The sequence below is a fragment of the Protopterus annectens genome, chromosome 7.part0 (genome assembly GCF_019279795.1).
Source record: "Protopterus annectens isolate FY-2018-M chromosome 7.part0, PAN1.0, whole genome shotgun sequence".
NCBI lineage: Eukaryota > Metazoa > Chordata > Ceratodontiformes > Protopteridae > Protopterus > Protopterus annectens.
Window position 1 is genome coordinate 168144229 of NC_056739.1, and position 19170 is coordinate 168163398.

Here is a 19170-nt window from a genome sequence, read left to right on the forward strand (position 1 = left end):
TATGGCATCTATTTGAGGCCAGTAATCCTCTTAGTGAGGTATTTCTGTGGCCTTTCCAATTGTTGTAGGTGTCCTGGGAGGTACATGCCAAATGGGGCATTGTACTCTATAATGAGTCTGATGAGGGATGAGTAGAGAGGAAAAATTACCTCCTTTTTTATAGAGGAGAACCTTTTTCTGATGAGGTGTGCCACATAGAAGGATTTCCTGACTACTGTGGTTATCAAAGGAGAGACTACTGTCCACCTGTGTCCTGAGGTCTCTTATCACACTTTCAGTGTTTAGTGAGCTACCACCTATGCGGTGGTTCATGAGTACCGAGTTTTTCCCAAAGGGGATGACAATGCACTTCTTGGCATTGAGCTTGAGGCCATGACTTTGACACCAAGCATCTGTCTCTGTGAGGTCTTTTTCTAAAATGCCTACATCATTAGATGATTCTATTATGGCTCCCAGCTTGCGGTCATCTGCAAACTTTGTTAACCAAAGACCTTCTGTGTTGGTCTGCACTTCAGAGAAGTCGATGCTGAACAGGAGAAGACCCAGGACCAAACCCTGTGGTACTCCACTCATCACTGGCCTGAAGTTTTAAGTCATTTATTGTCCTCATCAAAAAAAGTATGTGGGGGTGGGTCCAGGATACATTAAATCCACCACTGACTGACTGAGATTCTTAGACAATTGGCACAAAGAGTAACCCAACCTAGCAGACAAATGAAGGATGTAAGGATTCTAAGACAATGCCACCCCATGAAGTGAATTTCTGAATATTGAACTGTTCACCTATTATTCATCTTTTGTGTTTCTTTAACTGAAAATTTTATTAAGTAAAACGGAAGTTGTCTTTACCATGCATGTTAAAAGTACTTCAAACATGACTACATATTTAGTGCTACCTGCAATGTTCCTCTTACAAAATTGCACCTCATTAAGTGATGTGGTCAGTATTTAACTGGAACAGTGGAATGCAGAGAAAATGGGTCATGTCTCAAAGCCAAGAAAACTGTGCACTAGTACTGCAAATATTACATGTTTTAGTATACCAAAAAGGCTGTGCACGCATAAGATATTATGTAATGTCAAAATTGGGTGCTATTTTATATTAATGAGTACATCACTGACTGTTTTATGACACCCTGATTACATAAGCAAAATAACAAACTAGACATGCTTATCGAATATAGTGCATCCATCCACTCAGGCACTCAATAGTAGCTTTCTGCTACTTTTGTCGAATGGTGTTTTTGTTGACATCTGAGCTTTTGTGTCATAGATTTCATCGATATTTCATAGTTGCCCTATGTGGTGTTCTTTCATTCATTAAGTTTAACAGAGAGCAAGAACTACTATAAGTTAAGAATTCAGAGCACAGATATGAAACAGACTTTACGTAGCCAGCCGTTTCTTAAGTTTTGTTACCTTACAAGCAGTTGACCGTTATCCCCCTGATCTAATTTCCTGTTGCACAACAATGTTTCCTGCCATTAGCATTACACTGTGAGATCACAGTTTATGCCACAATCACGTTTATATATGCAAGGTGTTTCTCTTTCGCTATGCTTGTGCAACAAGTACAAGTATGACTCTGTCATTGTCATTGTCCATGCGTGTGTGAATGACCTGAGACGCACCTCCCTGGACTATATCAAAAAAGACATGGTGGAGTTCCAGGGTTATGTGGCCCAGGCAGGTATGACCCTAGCCCTGAGCAGCATCCTACTGTCACCCAGAATGATACTGCAGTACAAGCAGAAAATGATTGACTTCAACAATTGGCTATGGTTCTGGTGTCATTCTAAGGGGATCCAGTATCTGTCTGCTTGGGATGACACCTGGTCAAATGACCAGTTACACCAATGACCACAATATTGATGTAAGAATGTTGGAACAATAAACACTGACACATTCTTTGCATGCTCTGGAGGTTGCTCTGAAATAGTATAAATCAAAATGGATTGTTTTGCAGGGGGGAGGAAGCCCCCCTTAACCTCCACACCCCCTGCTAATTTTATATTATAACTCCGAGATCTATTGTTCACTCTTCTTCTTTTAAGTTGCTGAAAAGCAACTGAAGCTTTCTTCTCTTAAAACAATCAAAATCAATATCTGTAGGACTAGTGTGTGAATGAGCTTTAGTGTCATAGATTTCATAGATATTTCATAGCTGCCCTATGTGGTGTTCTTTCATTCATTAAGTTTAGCAGAGAGCAAGAACTACTATAAGTTAAGAATTCAGAGCACAGATATGAAACAGACTTTACGTAGCCAGCCGTTTCTTAAGTTTTGTTACCTTACAAGCAGTTGACCGTTATCCCCCTGATCTCATTTCCTGTTGCACAACAATGTTTCCTGCCATTAGCATTACACTGTGAGAGCACAGTTTATGCCACAATCACGTTTATACATGCAAGGTGTTTCTCTTTCGCTATGCTTGTGCAACAAGTACAAGTATGACTCTGTCATTGTCATTGTCCATGCGTGTGTGAATGACCTGAGACGCACCTCCCTGGACTATATGAAAAGAGACATGGTGGAGTTCTCGGATTATGTGGCCCAGGCAGGTATGACCCTAGCCCTGAGCAGCATCCTACTGTCACCCAGAATGATACTGCAGTACAAGCAGAAAATGATTGACTTCAACAATTGGCTATGGTTCTGGTGTCATTCTAAGGGGATCCAGTATCTATCTGCTTGGGATGTCATGATTGACAGACCTCAGTGCTTTGCCAGAGATGGCCTGCATCTGTCACCCCTGGGTTTCCGGGTACTGGCTAAGGCTCTTGCCACCCCCATAGTGCCTTTTTAGGTGGTGTTCCAAAGACCAAATTACCACCATAACAGCTATAAATAAATGCAAGCTGAGGGTCATGCTGCTCAACACTAGAAGTCTAAATTTCAAGATGCACTCACTCAAAGCACTCCTCAAAATGGCGAACATCGACATTTGTAATGGAGACCTGGTTTAAAGTGGCAGAAAGCACCCCTGCGCTACCAGGCTATAACTCATTCCACACCTTTCAGTCCCAAAACATGGACTGAAGCTCCAAAGGCGGTGGTGTCTCCATATTCATAAAGGATAGGGACACCTCTAGACTAGTAGCCCAGCATAACACATCTGAGATACTTCAGGTACAGCTAACATTGGATAAGACGGCGATCCAGGTCATACTCTGCTATAGGTCCCCAACCTAAACTAATCAGCATGGAAATCCACATCTCACCCATACCCCCGCAAAGGTAACCACCTTGAAAAATTTCTCCAAAGCTGACTTTGGACTCCTAAAAATAGAGGTGCCTAACTTCACAGCACCTATGCCAATGGAAAATAGCTGCATGACCACTGAATCAAACACCAATGCACAGTATGAACATGTATACAAATGCATGGTCCTAGCCATACCCAACAGAGCCAAGATGCTCTCCTCCAAAAAGAGGAAGCCAATCTGGTGGTCCCCTGCCATTAATAAACTCTACAACAGAAGGAAGAAACTGTTGCAGAAAAAGGTGAAGTCCCAAGTCTGGAAAAACTCCCTTATTAGCCTCAACAAAAAGTTGAGATCCCTCATCAAATCCTCTAAAGCCAGCTATGAAGGCAGAATTGCAGCAGACACCAAAAACAATCACAAAGCCTTCTATAGCTATATCAAGAACCTCCACGGCAATACCCAGAATTGCTCGGAGATACGGAACAATGGTACCTCCTATACTCAGCCAACAGATATGGCCAGCAATACTGGCTGACAGATTCAGTGCCAACTTTACCCCTCTCTCCCCCCTAAAGGACCAATCATAATACCATAAGAACGTCAGGCACCCAGCATTACTGCAGCATAGGTTAAAGCTGCATTGTCCAATGTCAAAAATACAGCTTCCATGGGACCCGGTAATATCCCTGGCTGTGTTCTACATGAACAACAAAGTGAACTGGCACCACATCTGTGTGCCCTGTTCAGTCACAGCCTCACCTCAGGCTTTGTCCCTACCGAATAGCACACTGCTACAGTCACCCCTCTCCATAAATGGGGAGCAACTACAGACCCTGAGAATTATCTCTCCATTAGCCTGATGAGTCTGATATGTAAAGCTATGGAGCACATCATCATAGACAGAATTAACAAGGATAGAGGGAATCTCCAAACTCTAGACCCCACAAAATTTGGCTTTGTGAAAGGGAGATCATGCCTACTCAACCTGGTTGACTTCTTTGAGCCAGTCTTCAGGGCTGTGGATGAAGGTAAGGCAGTACATAAAGCCTACCTCGAACTGGCCAAGGCCTTTGATACCATTCCTCACTCAGGAATTATTGACAAACTCACCAAATAAGGCATCAATCCCTATATCACTAGGTGGGTTGCAAATTGGCTCACAGATAGAACACACAGCATGAAAGTAGTATACTCCAAGTCAGACTGCCAACCAGTCATGAGTGAAGTCCCACAGGGATCAATCCAGGGTCCTCTCCTGTTCGGCATCTACTTCTCAGAAATCCAGGCCAACACAAAGGGACTCTGGCTGACCAAGTTCACAGATGACTGCAAGCTGGCAACCATTATTAACTCCCCAAGTGATGCAGATATCCTACAGAAAGGCCTCACTGAGACCAATGACTGGTGTCAAAACCATGGCCTTAAGCTTAACGCCAAAAAATGTGTCATCATCCCCTTTGGTAAAAACTCAGTTCCCACTAATTACCACATTAATGGGAGCCAACTGAACACTGAATGCATTATAAGAGATCTGGGGGCACAAGTTGACAGCAACCTCTCCTTTGACTACCACATTACCACTGTGATCAGAAAGTCTTTCTATGTGGCACATCTCATTACTAAGGGTTTTGCATTCAGGAAGAAAGAGGTCATTGTCTCTCACTACTCTTCCCTCATTAGACCAGTCATCGAGTATAATGGCCCATTTGGCATGTACCTCACTAGACACCTGCAACAGCTGGAGAGGCCAGAGAAGTATCTCACAAAGAGGATCCTAGACATTAAACACATGTCCTACACGGACAGACTCAAAAGACTCCAGCTATTCTCTCTCTCTCTCTCTCCTGTCACCTACTTACTGGTGATCTCTGCTTAACTTACAAAGCCATGTCTGACCCAGCTCTGTTAGAAATGCTACATCTAAAGAAATCCCAATAGTGGTTCCTGTGTCACTCTCTACAAACTTCAACCATGTCACTGTGCTGTTGATTTGTTTAAGGAGTCCCTCAAATGAGGGAATGTCTCTCGTCCAGATGAAAAACAAATCATCAATATATCTTCTGTAGTAGCTGACAAAATGGAGGTTAGGAAGTAATGGTGCTAAGAACCAAGATTTGATTTGTTCATTGCCAATACCTATTAGTTTGAACGGATCCATAATCCAAAATATTACTGCCAAGAATTGGAAAATAATTATGGGTAACCAAGAACTATTTAAAATTGTAGGGCACAGTTCTAATTTTATTTTCAGGAAGACAAAAATTTGAAGCAGATACTAGAAAAGCCATCACCACAACAACAAGAAACAACAGGTGTAATAAACCTAATGGTACTTATGTGTGTCAGAACTGTTCTTATTGTAGATTCATTTTAACAGTAGACAGGTTTTATTTTAAACACATTAATTATGTTCTGGTAGCCAAAGGGAGGTTTAATTGTAAGAGTGATGGACTACTATGTCTTGTATGTTGTTCGAATTGTGACAGTTACTATGTGGGCAAATACCACAAGGAAGTTGGTGGACAGGATCAGAGAACATGCATTGGCAATAAAGAAAAAAGATTATACAAACACTTTGGCTACACATGCCCAGAATTGTAGGGACTTAAGAAAATTTCAACTTTTAGTTATTGAACAAATAGATAAAATGAAATTTCTAGGACAGTATAATGTGTACCTGGAATTTTTAGAATAAAAATGGCAAGTGTTTCTATGAGCTGATTATGTTCCAGGAATTAATGACAGTATTTCAGTGAAAAAATCTATTAAAATACAAATGTATTTAATCAGTTTTTAATATTTATGCACTGACTAATTTATTTAGTAGTGGCTTTTTAAGTCGGAACATCAACTAATTGATTAACTACGACTGGATTTTGATTTGTGACATCGTTGTTTATTTTGTATAAATGTGACAAAGTGTTTTTACATTTTATTCTGAAGACGTTCTTTATGTTAAAAGAGAATAAAAGCTCTCATATAGCATAGTTTTTCTCTTTATTTCAATTGGCAGGAGCTTCTCTTTTATTGGTGCTTGTGTTCCGTTTCTATTTGCTTTACAACTTTTGAATGGGACGAAAAAAAAAACAAGAATAATTGTGGCATAGAGTGAGAAAACATTGACTGCTCTGCATGTGACCCAGGTTCAGTTAGAGGCCTGGGTATCTGTAGGAGTTGGACAGGGAGGATGGGAGTGAATGGCCACTGATTGATCACCCATTGGAAGAGGCAGTTCACCACACTGGTAACAACTAGCGGAAACACTAAGTGTTCCCCTAGTGGAGTTCTGAGCTGTCTAAACCTCTCTTCTCAGGATGCAGTGATTGCAGGCTTAGAGGAGCTGCCAAGGGGGAACAGGAAAGGGTGTAATTCTTTCAAGGGCAGAGTATAGACTACCCCCTGGACCTGCAAGGTGGGCTTCTCCCTACCAACTGACTCTCACCAGATAGCAGAGGGCTCATAAGGATTCTGAGGCAGGAACAAATGAGTTACAGGGCTCTCGTCCATCTGAGGAGCTTCTGATTCCTGTTCAGCCAGAACACCTGGGTCAATTAGGTGAAGGTAGGAGAACCGCTGATCAATGTCCTGGGACGGGGAATATAATAAAGAAGTGTATTCCTCCATCTCTTAAGTGGTACATGGAATTAAGTCATGCTATTTTCTACATCCCCATCACAGCTCTAGTACGGTAGCATTGACTGCAGTTCTGCTTCCCTGCCTCCTAGATACAATAACACACATGGACAGCTTAAACTAAACTGTCAGTTTCAGACTTACTAGTGTGTGATGGTATTTGGATAAACATAGCCAATGCTCAAAGAAGGCAGTGGCTAGAAGGGACACTTTGGAGAGGTTGGGACAAAAAAATTCAACAAATTAAAAAAAAAGATATGATGCAAGGTATAAATGATTTAAAAAAAAAACAATGCAAAATTGCAGTAAAAGAAACTAGATACCAAGTTTACTAGTATAAGCACTTTCATCCAATACAAATACTGAACTTTTTAAGACAATTCAACAACTTCATACTTGCAAGGTATGAATGATAACTGTAAGGTGACTAAAATGATCTTCAAGGAGTTAACTTACTATGAAACCCACAAAGACAGACTCTTCTCCTTGGCACAGAGGGATGAGACCCTGACCACTGATGACCTGAGATTGACTAGTGACTCAAGCACTATGGGAGTCAAAGTAAGGGAAAGTGGAAAGGGATAGCTGACATGGGCTCACCCATTCTAGGTGAGGGAGGTAGCCTGGCCTACTGCAATGCCAACACCAACTGGAAAGAGAGGTGTACATCATACAGCATTATGACAGGCAGGTATACAAACATCCACTGGAGAAGGTATAGCAGTTCTTCATGTAATCTGCTAGGGAAGAGTTAGGTCTAAAGACAGAAAATAACCATTATAGTTGCCTGGATGATTGCCATATCACAAGTACATCTTGCAGCTTACCTGATGGTGGGAAATGAATTGGTGGCAGGATTGACTAGATAGTCTGCAGGTGGGGGGTAGAAAAGCACAAAGGCACACACACAATTATGCAGTTTAGTTCAAGAATACAGGTAATAGGCAGGGAGAACTGGTTAAAAGTAAGTCACACAGCTGTTTGCCAGTTTTAATTTAGCAATGCTCTTTTCTCTCAGCTATGATACCGAGTTTATTATATTAATATAAAAATATTCTGCCTTTTAAGTGACACCTCAGTTGTGATGTGTTCTTATCAAACTGGTCTGCCTAATGTACAGAATCCTTCTCAAATTGGGGAACTCTTATTCTAACAATATTATCATGTATGGAAATATGTTCACACAGATAAAAGGAAGGCAAGCAGTGGGTATCACTAAGTTTCCAAAAGGCACATCGCTGGACCTAGTTAGACACTACTTAGAAATGCCCATAGATCTAACTACTTAGAGATACATGCACAACACAGTAAATAAAGAACCTTCTATTTATCTATTGGTCAGAGAACAACATCACACTCTGTCACTATTTCGTATCAGGAACAATGAACACCAGTGGAGATGTTCGGTCTTTACTTGGTTGAAAGCTAAATTAGATTCCATTCATGTAGCCTGCATGATGGACACATACCCTACCCATGTGACACTGGTATAAGCAGCTGACTGTGCTCTCATGTAAGAACTGCTCAGAAGTCTGAAGCAATTCACTACCCATATATGATGACTGTCCAGAGGGACAAAAATTGAAGAAGTATTATAATTAAGGACTTATTCAAGGGATCTTGGAAGTTCCAGTTTTCAACAGATATATAAACTGAAAAGCCCTGCATTTGCCCCAGAAGTGAACTATTGTCTTAGGCAGGAAGTAAAATAACTACAATGGTAGAAAAGCTTTACAACATAACATAAACTCCATAACAATGTCAGATACATGGACATTCTTAGCTTGGAACAGAGCATCTTCTAGTAAGTATAAAAGAAAAAAATTCAGTCTGAATATTTGCTTCAACTACATACCAGTAATAAGTGCATTTTCTATCAATTATGTAAAGGCTGAGTTTTATTTGTATGATGCTAGAAGAAGGCCAAATGTATCCATATTTAACACTCTATTATTTCATATTTGCTGACACTGGCAACACAAATTTAACTTCTGATACAAGACAAGACAGTAAACTTTTTTATATATAATTGGACCTATATACATTAACAGTGTCCAAGCCACCACTTTGTGTTTTGTGGATGGATGGGTAGATGGATGGATGGTGTTCAGCATGGATGGTGTCATCAGAATTTGGAGTTTGTTTCTATTTCTTGGGGGTTTAACTGGTTTCCCTTTACTTGATGTCTTTTGCTGTTTCACGATGCTGTGTAGGTGAAGATCAGAGCATGTGAGCTACTTTTTATGACTAGGAAGTCCCATATTGCCTGGCACTTTCTTCTCCAGCTGATTTCCTGAGATGTTGTGGAATAAGCTAATTATGTCAGATATTATTAGCCTTTTTATTTGTTTTATTTTATTTAACATTTGTTAACCGGGAAAGTCTGACTTGGAATAAAGCCAATTTTCTGCGGACCCCAGCAGAGAAACACTCCAGATGTTTGTCTTTGTAACTTAGGAGAAAAATGGAGCAAGTGGAGGAAAACCACATGAATGCAGGGAGGACATGCAGACTCCACACAGAAGGAACTCCAGGTGAGAATCGAACCGGAGAACCTCTTGCTGTGAGGCAACAATGCTACCGTTGCACCACTGCACCATCTTTGTTTTAATTAAAATAGCAACACACACAAATACACACAGTTTGTCTTCATTTGATAAACATTTACTACATATGTAAGGTAGTTGTTCCTTATTCACATACTACATTGAAAAAATAATACAAAGTACAGGAGATGACACGGAATGGCACCAGTGTGAGTGGTTGCATATGTAGGGCACTCCATTCTGCACCCTGCACAACACGCTGAGCTGTAGTCTGAATGTGTGGTATGATATAACCATGTATTTCATTATAGTCAGCTTGTGGTAGCATTTAGTGTTTCTAATGTAGCTGAAAGACTGTAACACCAAATATATGGACTTTGTGATATCCAAACATACAGTTATTCATGACAGGTCTGTCGGACTGGCAACTATTACTTACCAAAGGTGAATTTCTGTAATAATAGCAACTATAAAAAAGCTATATGTTGGGATGTTATTTCTGCTTTGAGACAACACCTTTAGTTAGTATTTTGTATGATGGCTAAACATAAGAAGGCAATCACAATTACAGAGGTACACAAAAAGAACCATCTCAAATTTCGCAGATATTTTTTTACCTCATAAAAAATAATGGAAAGAAAACTTCACTAGGCTGGTTTCAAGAAGAGTGTCAGATAAGAATAGAATGAAAGGGAGAGCAGTTAAAGTATCTGTGCTGAAAGTTTCTGCATCCTGTAACTTTTGACCTCTAGTATGCCTCAGAATAGCACTAACACAGAGGATTTTCACATAACATCTCAGGACCTTGCTGCCTTGAGTATGACTGCATTAAAGGAGGAGTTGTTTTCCTTATGTACTTCAGTCTACAATCTCCAGAGCATGGAGTGGTGCATATCCAAATGCAAAAAAAAAAAGGTTTCAAATTTAGAAGACCAGTATGATAAAATGTTGCCTAAACTTAACCACCTAGAGAAATGTTTCTACTTCTGTCAAAGAAGTCCTCACCTCATTAGAAGGCAGATCAAAAAGAGGCACTCACCATTAGATTTTTGTTGAAGGACTACCCAAGTGATAAACTGGTTGAGGCTATTTAAAAAAATCTTTATCTATGCAGTTTGTCTACGGCTTTGTTCATATGCTGTAAATAGAATATGCAAGATCCTCTATTCCTCCACCCTGGTTGTCCTTAAAGGCTTCTTTATGTAAAGGTATTAAAAGCAGAAGATGCTTATTTGGGTTCTTTTAACTGCAAAAAACAAAAGTAATTTGTGAGGAATTTTATCATTTGAAAACATTAGCAGACGTGCCCAAAGAGCTTAAGAAGGAAAGAAGTACTATGATTATGAAATTCAATTGTTGATTCAGTGTGGCATCACATTCAAAATATTATATACTTCTATTGATTTACATGGAAGGGAGCAGTTATAGGCACAGAATAATTTGCAATTTTCACAAATATGTACAGATTTATTTGAAGGATAATGTGTTATGTACAATAATTGTGCATAATTGTGCAGTGCATGAGATGAACTTCTATGGTTGAGAGGATTATGTTGCTAATCCCCGCCATGGCAAGCAATCAAACAATTTGTCTTAGCTATTGAATTACAAGGTAGGAACTTACATGTTCAGATAATTAAAATAAGTATTCACATTGGATGTCAGTGAAGTGTTTTGAAGTCCTTAAAAATTTAGTTTTTCCCGACAATCATATTCAAGCTGTAAAAATCTTATAAAATTCAGATTCTACTTGTATTGCGATTCAAGGCAGGACTTCACTACCCATAAAAATTTCTACAGACACTAGAAAGGGGTACCCTCTGCCACAATCTCTCTTCATTCTGTCTCAAGGTTTTCTTTTGTAATATTCTGCAGGATTATTTAATAACTGGAATTATTTGTTTTTTTCATTCAGACCTTAATATTATTAATTTCATTGGTAATATTCCTTTTCACTGGTAACATTCCTTTATATTTCAGAATCTGGCAAAAAGCCATCCCCCACTTGTTACAAGAAGTATAAGAATATAGTAAAGCTTCAAACTATAAACTGAACATTGACAAATCACCCCCCCCCCTTTAGCATCACAAATAAAAATATTAACTCCTCCTTGGTAATGAGGATTGACATTTCTCTTAATGAACTCAAATATCTGGATGTTAAATATAAATTTGATACATGCATGTTCATTTGGATGAGTCTTAAAGTTAATATCTTTCTAGAAAAAAATAAAGGTTGACTTAGAAAACTGGCACATATTTAATATTTTTGCAAGAGCGTCTATCATCAAAATATATATTCCTCCCGGGATATTTTATGTTATAGTTATATAGCCATTTTGTATCTTTATTTTTGCACAATGTAGTGGATCCAAGTTTATCTAATGGAGAGACAAAAGTTATGCACTAGTCTCCACCAATTCTGTTTATTGAAAGTGGATAAAATTATAATTGCCACCTTAATTACATCTTCAATAAATAATGACAAAGATCACTATTCAAGTCCAAATTCCCACATGGAACCTTCTGAACTCCTTTATATAACATTTCTCTACTTATTTATTTGTAACCTACAATCATTGCTTTGACTAGTGTATATCACTTTATGTGCAATACATCAACGCTTTTAAAATGAACTGTTTGTATGGAATGCTGATAGATATTCAGACATTTCCTCATGTTTTCTGGGTGTTTTGGGTATATGAAAGTGTTTAATAAAACTAACTATGATTATTATTATTATTTTATATTTTCAGTACTTTACTAGCAACAAAACTAAAATAACTGAACATAATGCATTGTTTAGGTATCCATGTTGCTTAACAAAAGTGAATTCACTGAAGCTGTACTTAACCGAACTCGGTGTGTATTAAGAATTTGTATGTTAACAATACATCTCAGGAGGATTTGTTGAGCTCATCACACCCTTTCTTCACTGGCACTGTTAACCTTGGAGTCAGAATATATTACTTGGAGGCAATGCCCCTTGCATGAAATAGAGTTTCCTGGTTTATTCAGACTGTCAGATAAGTCTTTTTTTTTGTTGGATATTTAGTTTTTCACTGAATTTTGATATGACAGCTCACACTAGAACCATGATTATACCCACATAGGACATTGTATGAGGGCAATGCTGTCACTCAGCTGGCCATTACAATGAAATACAGATGTAGTTCATTGTAATGACAATGCTGTCAAGAGTTGCTTTCTACTTCATTATCAGAGGAGCATTAGACTGTTAGAACAAATGTTTCACAGAGGCAAGAAGAGTTCACGTTTAAGAGGCAACTGCATTTAATTAAACTGCTACCCAACTAATTATTTTTCTTGTATGTTTTTTTTTATTTCTAACAGGTGCTGGGTATGTCTTTTGCCATGACCATGTACTGCCAGATTGTGAAAAACACATATCCAATGAACTTGTGAGAGCTGCAGAGATGATGTCTGTATTGCCAAGTGGTGTCTATAATGTATATAGCCTTGCAATTTATACATAAACCCTGTCACTCATAATGATGTCATTTAAAATACAGATGTATATTTTTAAATAATAATATTTAGTTTTAGAAAGATAGACAAATTGGTCATATTGTTAAGTTACCGGTTTGATTACTTCGTCTTTATCCATTTCTCAGTAGCAGTAATAGGGGACCCCTTGTCTCTAGTTGCAAAAAAAAAAATGCTCTGTCTTTAGTGGAAGCATCTGATGAAATATGTTAATTTCTTCTTGCAGCTTCTCATTCTTGATTGCCACAAGTCTTGTTTCAGCTTTGCTCCGCTGACAGGCCCTGACCAGATTTTTAAGTCTCTTTATGAAAATTAAATTAAGAAAATCTAAGATGTGTGCACGTCAGATTAATGGAGTTCAATTTTAAGCACAGCATGTTTTGTTTTCTTTTATTAAAGACAGTCATTCATCCATGCGCATGAGTAACATCTACTCCTATGGAGACCCTGGAAACTGCCACCACCATCCACAGAGTTTACTAGACAAGTAGGATTAGGATGCTCTGACTCAGGAGTAAGGTTCATTCCTGTTGTGGCATTAAAAATCCCTTAGAATTGTAAATATTAACCAGTTGGATATCTATCTGCAACATACTCAGTCCAAGTTCAGAGCACAGACAGGTGCTTGGAGGGTTATTTAATGCCTGCATGGACTAAATGGATAACAACAGTTCTTCTGAGGAAAATAGATTTGATACGTTCAGTGCATTCTGATACCTGATGAAGACAGGTGATGCATGATTTAAATTGGCCTTTCTACATAAGAGAGAGCATTATCTGATTCAAGGCATGCTAACAACTCACACAGCGCAAGCCTCATTTCTAATACAATATTTTCTTGGCCTCTATGATGCCAGTTATCAACATGGCACTGAAATTTTTAAACCACACAGTTACCTACTGCTGGCAGAGAATGATGAAGTAATATTGACAACATGAATGGTATCTTGTACTGAATACTAAACAGATTTCATCTCAACTGACAGGCCTCAGCTCACAGCCATATGGTGCATTTCAGTGATACCATCTCTAACTGTCTAGAATGCTGAGATGCTTGCTTATGCCATTTGTTAAATAACGATCCAGAGTATGTTCACTTTTCAATCACGGATGAATGCATGCACAGTCTGCAGGCCTATGAAGCAACCACAAATGAAACATGAACATAATTAATATGAAAATATTTCTGCAGTCCGTTGCCCTGGACCAGCTTTGACGTTCATTTAGGGGAAAGTGATTACATATACATTAGTCCCTCATCACCACAAGATATTTTGTTTGGTATATTTTTAAGTATCTTGGTTAAATAATAGGTTTTAATGTACTGATTTTATGATAGCTGAAAATAATTCAGCCCAAAGATCTTTAGTACAGATGTTTGTGGGAGGATAAGTAGGTAGTGAAGAGATACTCTGATGCTTTCTGTAACACCTACAACTGTGTTATTTAAATATGTCAAGCAAATGTGTTAACTGTGAAGAGTGCACCAGCACCAGAAAGGCTAATCAATACTTCTGAAGTAGCAAAATAAGATTTTAGGGAATCATTTTGAAGCATAACAGCAGAGAATCAATATGTGAGGATTAGAAATGTGGGGTAAGTGCCAGAAAGAGATCAGTAACTCTTTGTGCTGTTGATATCAGCAAGTGTTCCTTAACACATTAAAATTCAAAATATACAAAGTTAGTAGAATTGCATTTGTTTCACTTTTACACAGTGTATCATAGAAAGCTGTTACTCAATGCATATCGGAAGATATAATTATAGTGTTAGGCCAATATATCTGACCATGTAAAGTGCTGGACTATGGTATCCACACAACTGCTATGATGTAAATGCAGGGGAGAGAAAGGTGCATGCATCCAGCACAGGGTGAGAGGTGGAGAGACAGAGGAAGATGAAGAGTTAGTGTGCACAGGTATCAAGTCACATCACTTGTCCTACAGTACCTGGGCTACTGGCCAAAAACATTAAAAATGCAAGCAGATGGAAATGTAAAACCATTTCCAGCAGTTATCTACAGCGGAACATTTCATTTTATTTAGTATAGTAATCAACACTGAGCATTTCCAGACAGCTGAAATGTGTATGGCACATTGTCATTACTTCATTGTGCTCCCCATTGTGTGATAATGAAGCCCAAAGCTGCACTCTCAGTGTTTTAAATAATATCATATTGCTCTCTGCAGGGATAATCAGTCTGCTAAAATAAATGATTGCAGATTATTCTTTGTATATATTCCATGACCATCCTGCACAACGTACACAGTTACACAGTTTTTACTTAATCAGATCTAAGGAATCAGAGTATTGACTAACACTTGTGTACTATCCATAGGTTCATAGGTTCATAGGTTGGTACTAGGCTATCGACCCTAGGGCCCATACAAGCCTAGCCATAACAATTCCCTGGCTATTTTTTTCCCCACACTATTTACATCCCTGGACCCCTATCTAGCAGGGTGACTGACGTGATCCCCAGGGTGAATTTCCTTTCTCCCATCCAATTGTCAAGGTTCCTTTTGAAGAGGGCCAAAGAGGCACTCTGCTTGACATGTATGGGCAGTCTATTCCAGAGTCTGGGGAGTCTGGGTCTATTCCATTTTTATTATGGAAATTTTCTGCAAACTTAAAACAATACCAGTACTACATTACACACAATAAATTAGCCCTGGTATGAACCCAAGACTGAAAACAAAATGCCTTTTCATAGCCGGCCTGGTACGGATAGGTGCTAGTCTGTATATCTGGTACATTTATATTATTTCACTGACTGAAAGAACATTTTTAAGTGTTTGTAATCATTCTTATTGTTTTCTAGTTAACATTTTCCTTAGGTTTTTCATTGTATTTGTCTTTATATCTGTGTTCATTTACTAGAGTTACATGGAAATATACATAACAAACTGTAAACACATTTGAAAGCTTTGTTTAATTTTTTTTATCAATAAATATGCATACAATTACCACCATGACCAGATATCCTGATTTCAGCTTGGCTTGGAGTAACAGTATTTGTAAACTTGTTAAAATGAAGGCATATAGGGATTTTATGTAATGATATCTACCTATCTGTCTGTCTATCTGTCTATCTATCTAGATAGCTAGCTATGAATGTAGTTCCTCAAGAGTTTTAAGGCTAGCAAGAAAATGAAAGTTATGTATTTCCTATAACAACAGATCTATAAGAAGAAAGCCCATCTTTGGTAACCAGTAGGACTACATGTCATAGGCATTAGGACTACTGGATTATTAAAAACTTTCTGTGGCTACCAAGAGTCATCCCCCTTTCTTGTCACACATACCTCTTTTCATACTTATGTAATAGTACTAGCATGAGGAGAAACTAGGCAAAGGAGCGACAGGAAGAGAACTCAGACAAAACACAATTCCACCCACTACCTCTCTCAGCCCCCTATCAACAATCTACTCTTAGCAAGCTTGGCTACTCATGTTCCCAGCTACCTACCATATAATACTAACTTCTTGTAGCAACAACTGCTAATGGCTGTTATGTAACTCAAAAACAGTTTGTATCAATTGTTCACTGATGAATCTCAACTACATTTTAACCATGTTTAGTATATGTCACAATATTTTAAAATTGTACTATGCTCTACAGCTGTTTTACATCTGTTTTCTTCTTGTCTTGCATCCTTAACTGGACTAATGTCTATATTTAAATGCTATTTTTTTAACTGTATAATGCAAATAATAATAATGTGGAGCTTTTCTCCCCGGGGCCTCTGCCGAAAACAGACCTGTGTCCAGTCGGACTCTCCCGGCCAACAAATGTAAATAAAAATAATAATAATAATAAATAAATAAAAATAAAGTGCAGGGTCAAATCTGAAAAATGAACCATCTTTTTAAAGATCAGTCATTACAGTGAGTACTATACATTTTGTATCTGATAAGGAGAGGTCCACCTTCAGTATCCTAGCAAATCCTCACAGATGGCCACTATTATGGATACATACTGTGATGTCATTAGCACCAGGGGAAGAGTGTGACTTTGGTGTTATGTCCAGCTTATAGTGTTTGGCAAAAGCATTGAAGGATGACCAAATAGCTGCTGCGCAAATGTTATCTACTGAAGAATTATGTAGGAATACTATGAATGTGGTCATTCCTCTGGTACAATGAGCCTTAGGCCTTGAAACTTAGTAGTAATAGCTGACCATTTTTGAAAGTGTTCTTGGAGACTTTGGTTCCCAGTTTAGGGGTAGTAAAGTTGGTCATTTCTGTAGCAGGATTTTCTTCTTTCCATATAAAATCTGAACCACTGGATGGCATCCATGCCACAGAGAGGATTTCCATCTGATAGGGGAAGTGCTCACCTTGGTTGGAATAGTGTGGGTAAATATTGAGAGTTTGGCAGATTGATTCAGATTTGACTCCTCAGCTAATCTAGACATGATTTTTTTTTCATGTTATTGACAAAATGGAGCTTGGCGGACAATGCCTGTAACTCAGACATTCTCTTTACTGAGGTAATTTGCACTGGAGAGTCTTTCAGAATACAAATGTTAAGTAGAAGTGGCTGGCTTATACTATGGCAGTGTCAGTTTTCCAAGTATAACTGTAGAAGTGGGTCTTAAACTAAGAGTTTATTTATAAATATTCCCCACGGAAGACTTTACTATCTTTTAGAGAAGTCAAGGAAGATGACTAGATCCATAAATGAAAGATGAAAATGTCTACCAGGTGCACTTTAATTGGTGAGAATCTTAATCCTGAGCTGAAATGCTCTGGTAAGTATGACAATACAACTGGAATTTGGGAAGTAAACAGTACCATTTGCAGTGGCCAGATGAAGAAGTGCTGTCATTTGTCCTTGAATGCTTTCCTGGCAGGTGGCGTATGTGAGGCCTTGAGATTACATATTACTCTTTGTGAAAAATACTAGATTGTTAGCTATCAATGAAACTGGAGAATATAGATGGTGGGTTTCAGGGACTGAAGGCTTCAGGGGAATTTAAATGATGGATGAGATGGCAATGTCTTGCATGTTGGATGGCATAGTGGTATGTTGATTAAATAAACAAAGAGAAGCAGAAACAATTTTCTTCTGGGCCAAAACTGGGCTATGAAAATCAGTTTGTATTTTGCCTTTCTAAATGAACTCTGTCATCAGAGGAAATAGGGGAAGGTATGGAGGTGACCTTTTGGCCACACCTGCAGGGGGGAATCCTTGTTAAGGCTATTTGGGGGAGGAATCAGAAAAATGAAATGGTGATATTTTGTGTTTGATGGGGTTGTTAGGAAGTCATAAATTGGAATTCTCCACGTATGAAAAATTTTCCTGAGTATCACACCCCCTCTTTCTGGTGACCTAGCTGAAGATGGCACAAACTGTACTACAATTTACTGTACCATTCTCCTAAACAAATAACACAAAGGCTGTGCCTGTTGGTGGGGAAACCCTTTCAAAGCAAGGGCTTTGGCATCATGGCCATTACAAGGCCATTGTTAGGCCATTACAAGGCCTAACAATGTAGGCAAACTAACAGATGGAAAAACAGCTAAATATATCAATATGGAAACAACAAATTGTCAAACAAGAAAAGTAAGGAGTGTTTCACTCATGCCTAATTTGAAAATACAGACAATTCTACTAACTGAAGATTGTCAAATTTCCAGAAACTAGGTAGCCTGGAGCCATTTTAAGACCAAGTCCTAGTATAGCAATAAAGACACGGAGAGTGAGAGAAGAGCTGCGCAGGAAGGAAAGGGGAAAGGGTTCCTGATAGCCAGGGAAAGTTTTATCAGCTGAGTAGTCATAATGCCTGTATTGTATTATACTACTGGCTACTAAAGGTGAACTCCTTCTTACCAAATCACCATTTTTTTAATGTTTATGCATGAGGGAGCGGAATAATATCCATAACATTTTTTCTGACAGACAGCCAACTTGTGATCTTTAGGGTGACAAAAATTATTCGCACATCACCAAGATGCAAGTAAACCAGCAGACCTGGTTTTAAACTATCACAAAACAATGAGGGCATCTGTCTTCAGAGACCACAGGGTAACTGCATCACTGATGAGAACTTTCTTCAAAATGGCTTCCTACCACAGGAGTATTTTCCCTTTCACTTTCAGAGCATTCACTGAATTTAGCCAGTTAAGTCTAGTTAACAGAACATTTTATAAATGCACCGCAACCAAGACTACTAACTTCCATCTTTATTAGGCAGCCATAAGTTTTATAAACGCTTAGGGTAGATAATTTGTACATGTAGAAAAAATTTCCAAACAGCCTAAAATTGTATGTA

General features: G+C 38.5%; 1 protein-coding gene across 1 annotated transcript in view; it reads left to right on the forward strand.

The window, feature by feature from the left end:
- CD53 (CD53 molecule) overlaps window positions 1-15288 on the forward strand; it is a 431830-nt gene extending 416542 nt beyond the window's left edge. The window contains exon 8 of the mRNA XM_044076630.1: window positions 12740-15288. Coding sequence (XP_043932565.1) covers window positions 12740-12811 — 72 coding nt within the window. The 3' untranslated portion in view covers window positions 12812-15288. The remainder of the gene's footprint in view (window positions 1-12739) is intronic.
- The last annotated feature ends 3882 nt before the right edge of the window (window positions 15289-19170 follow it).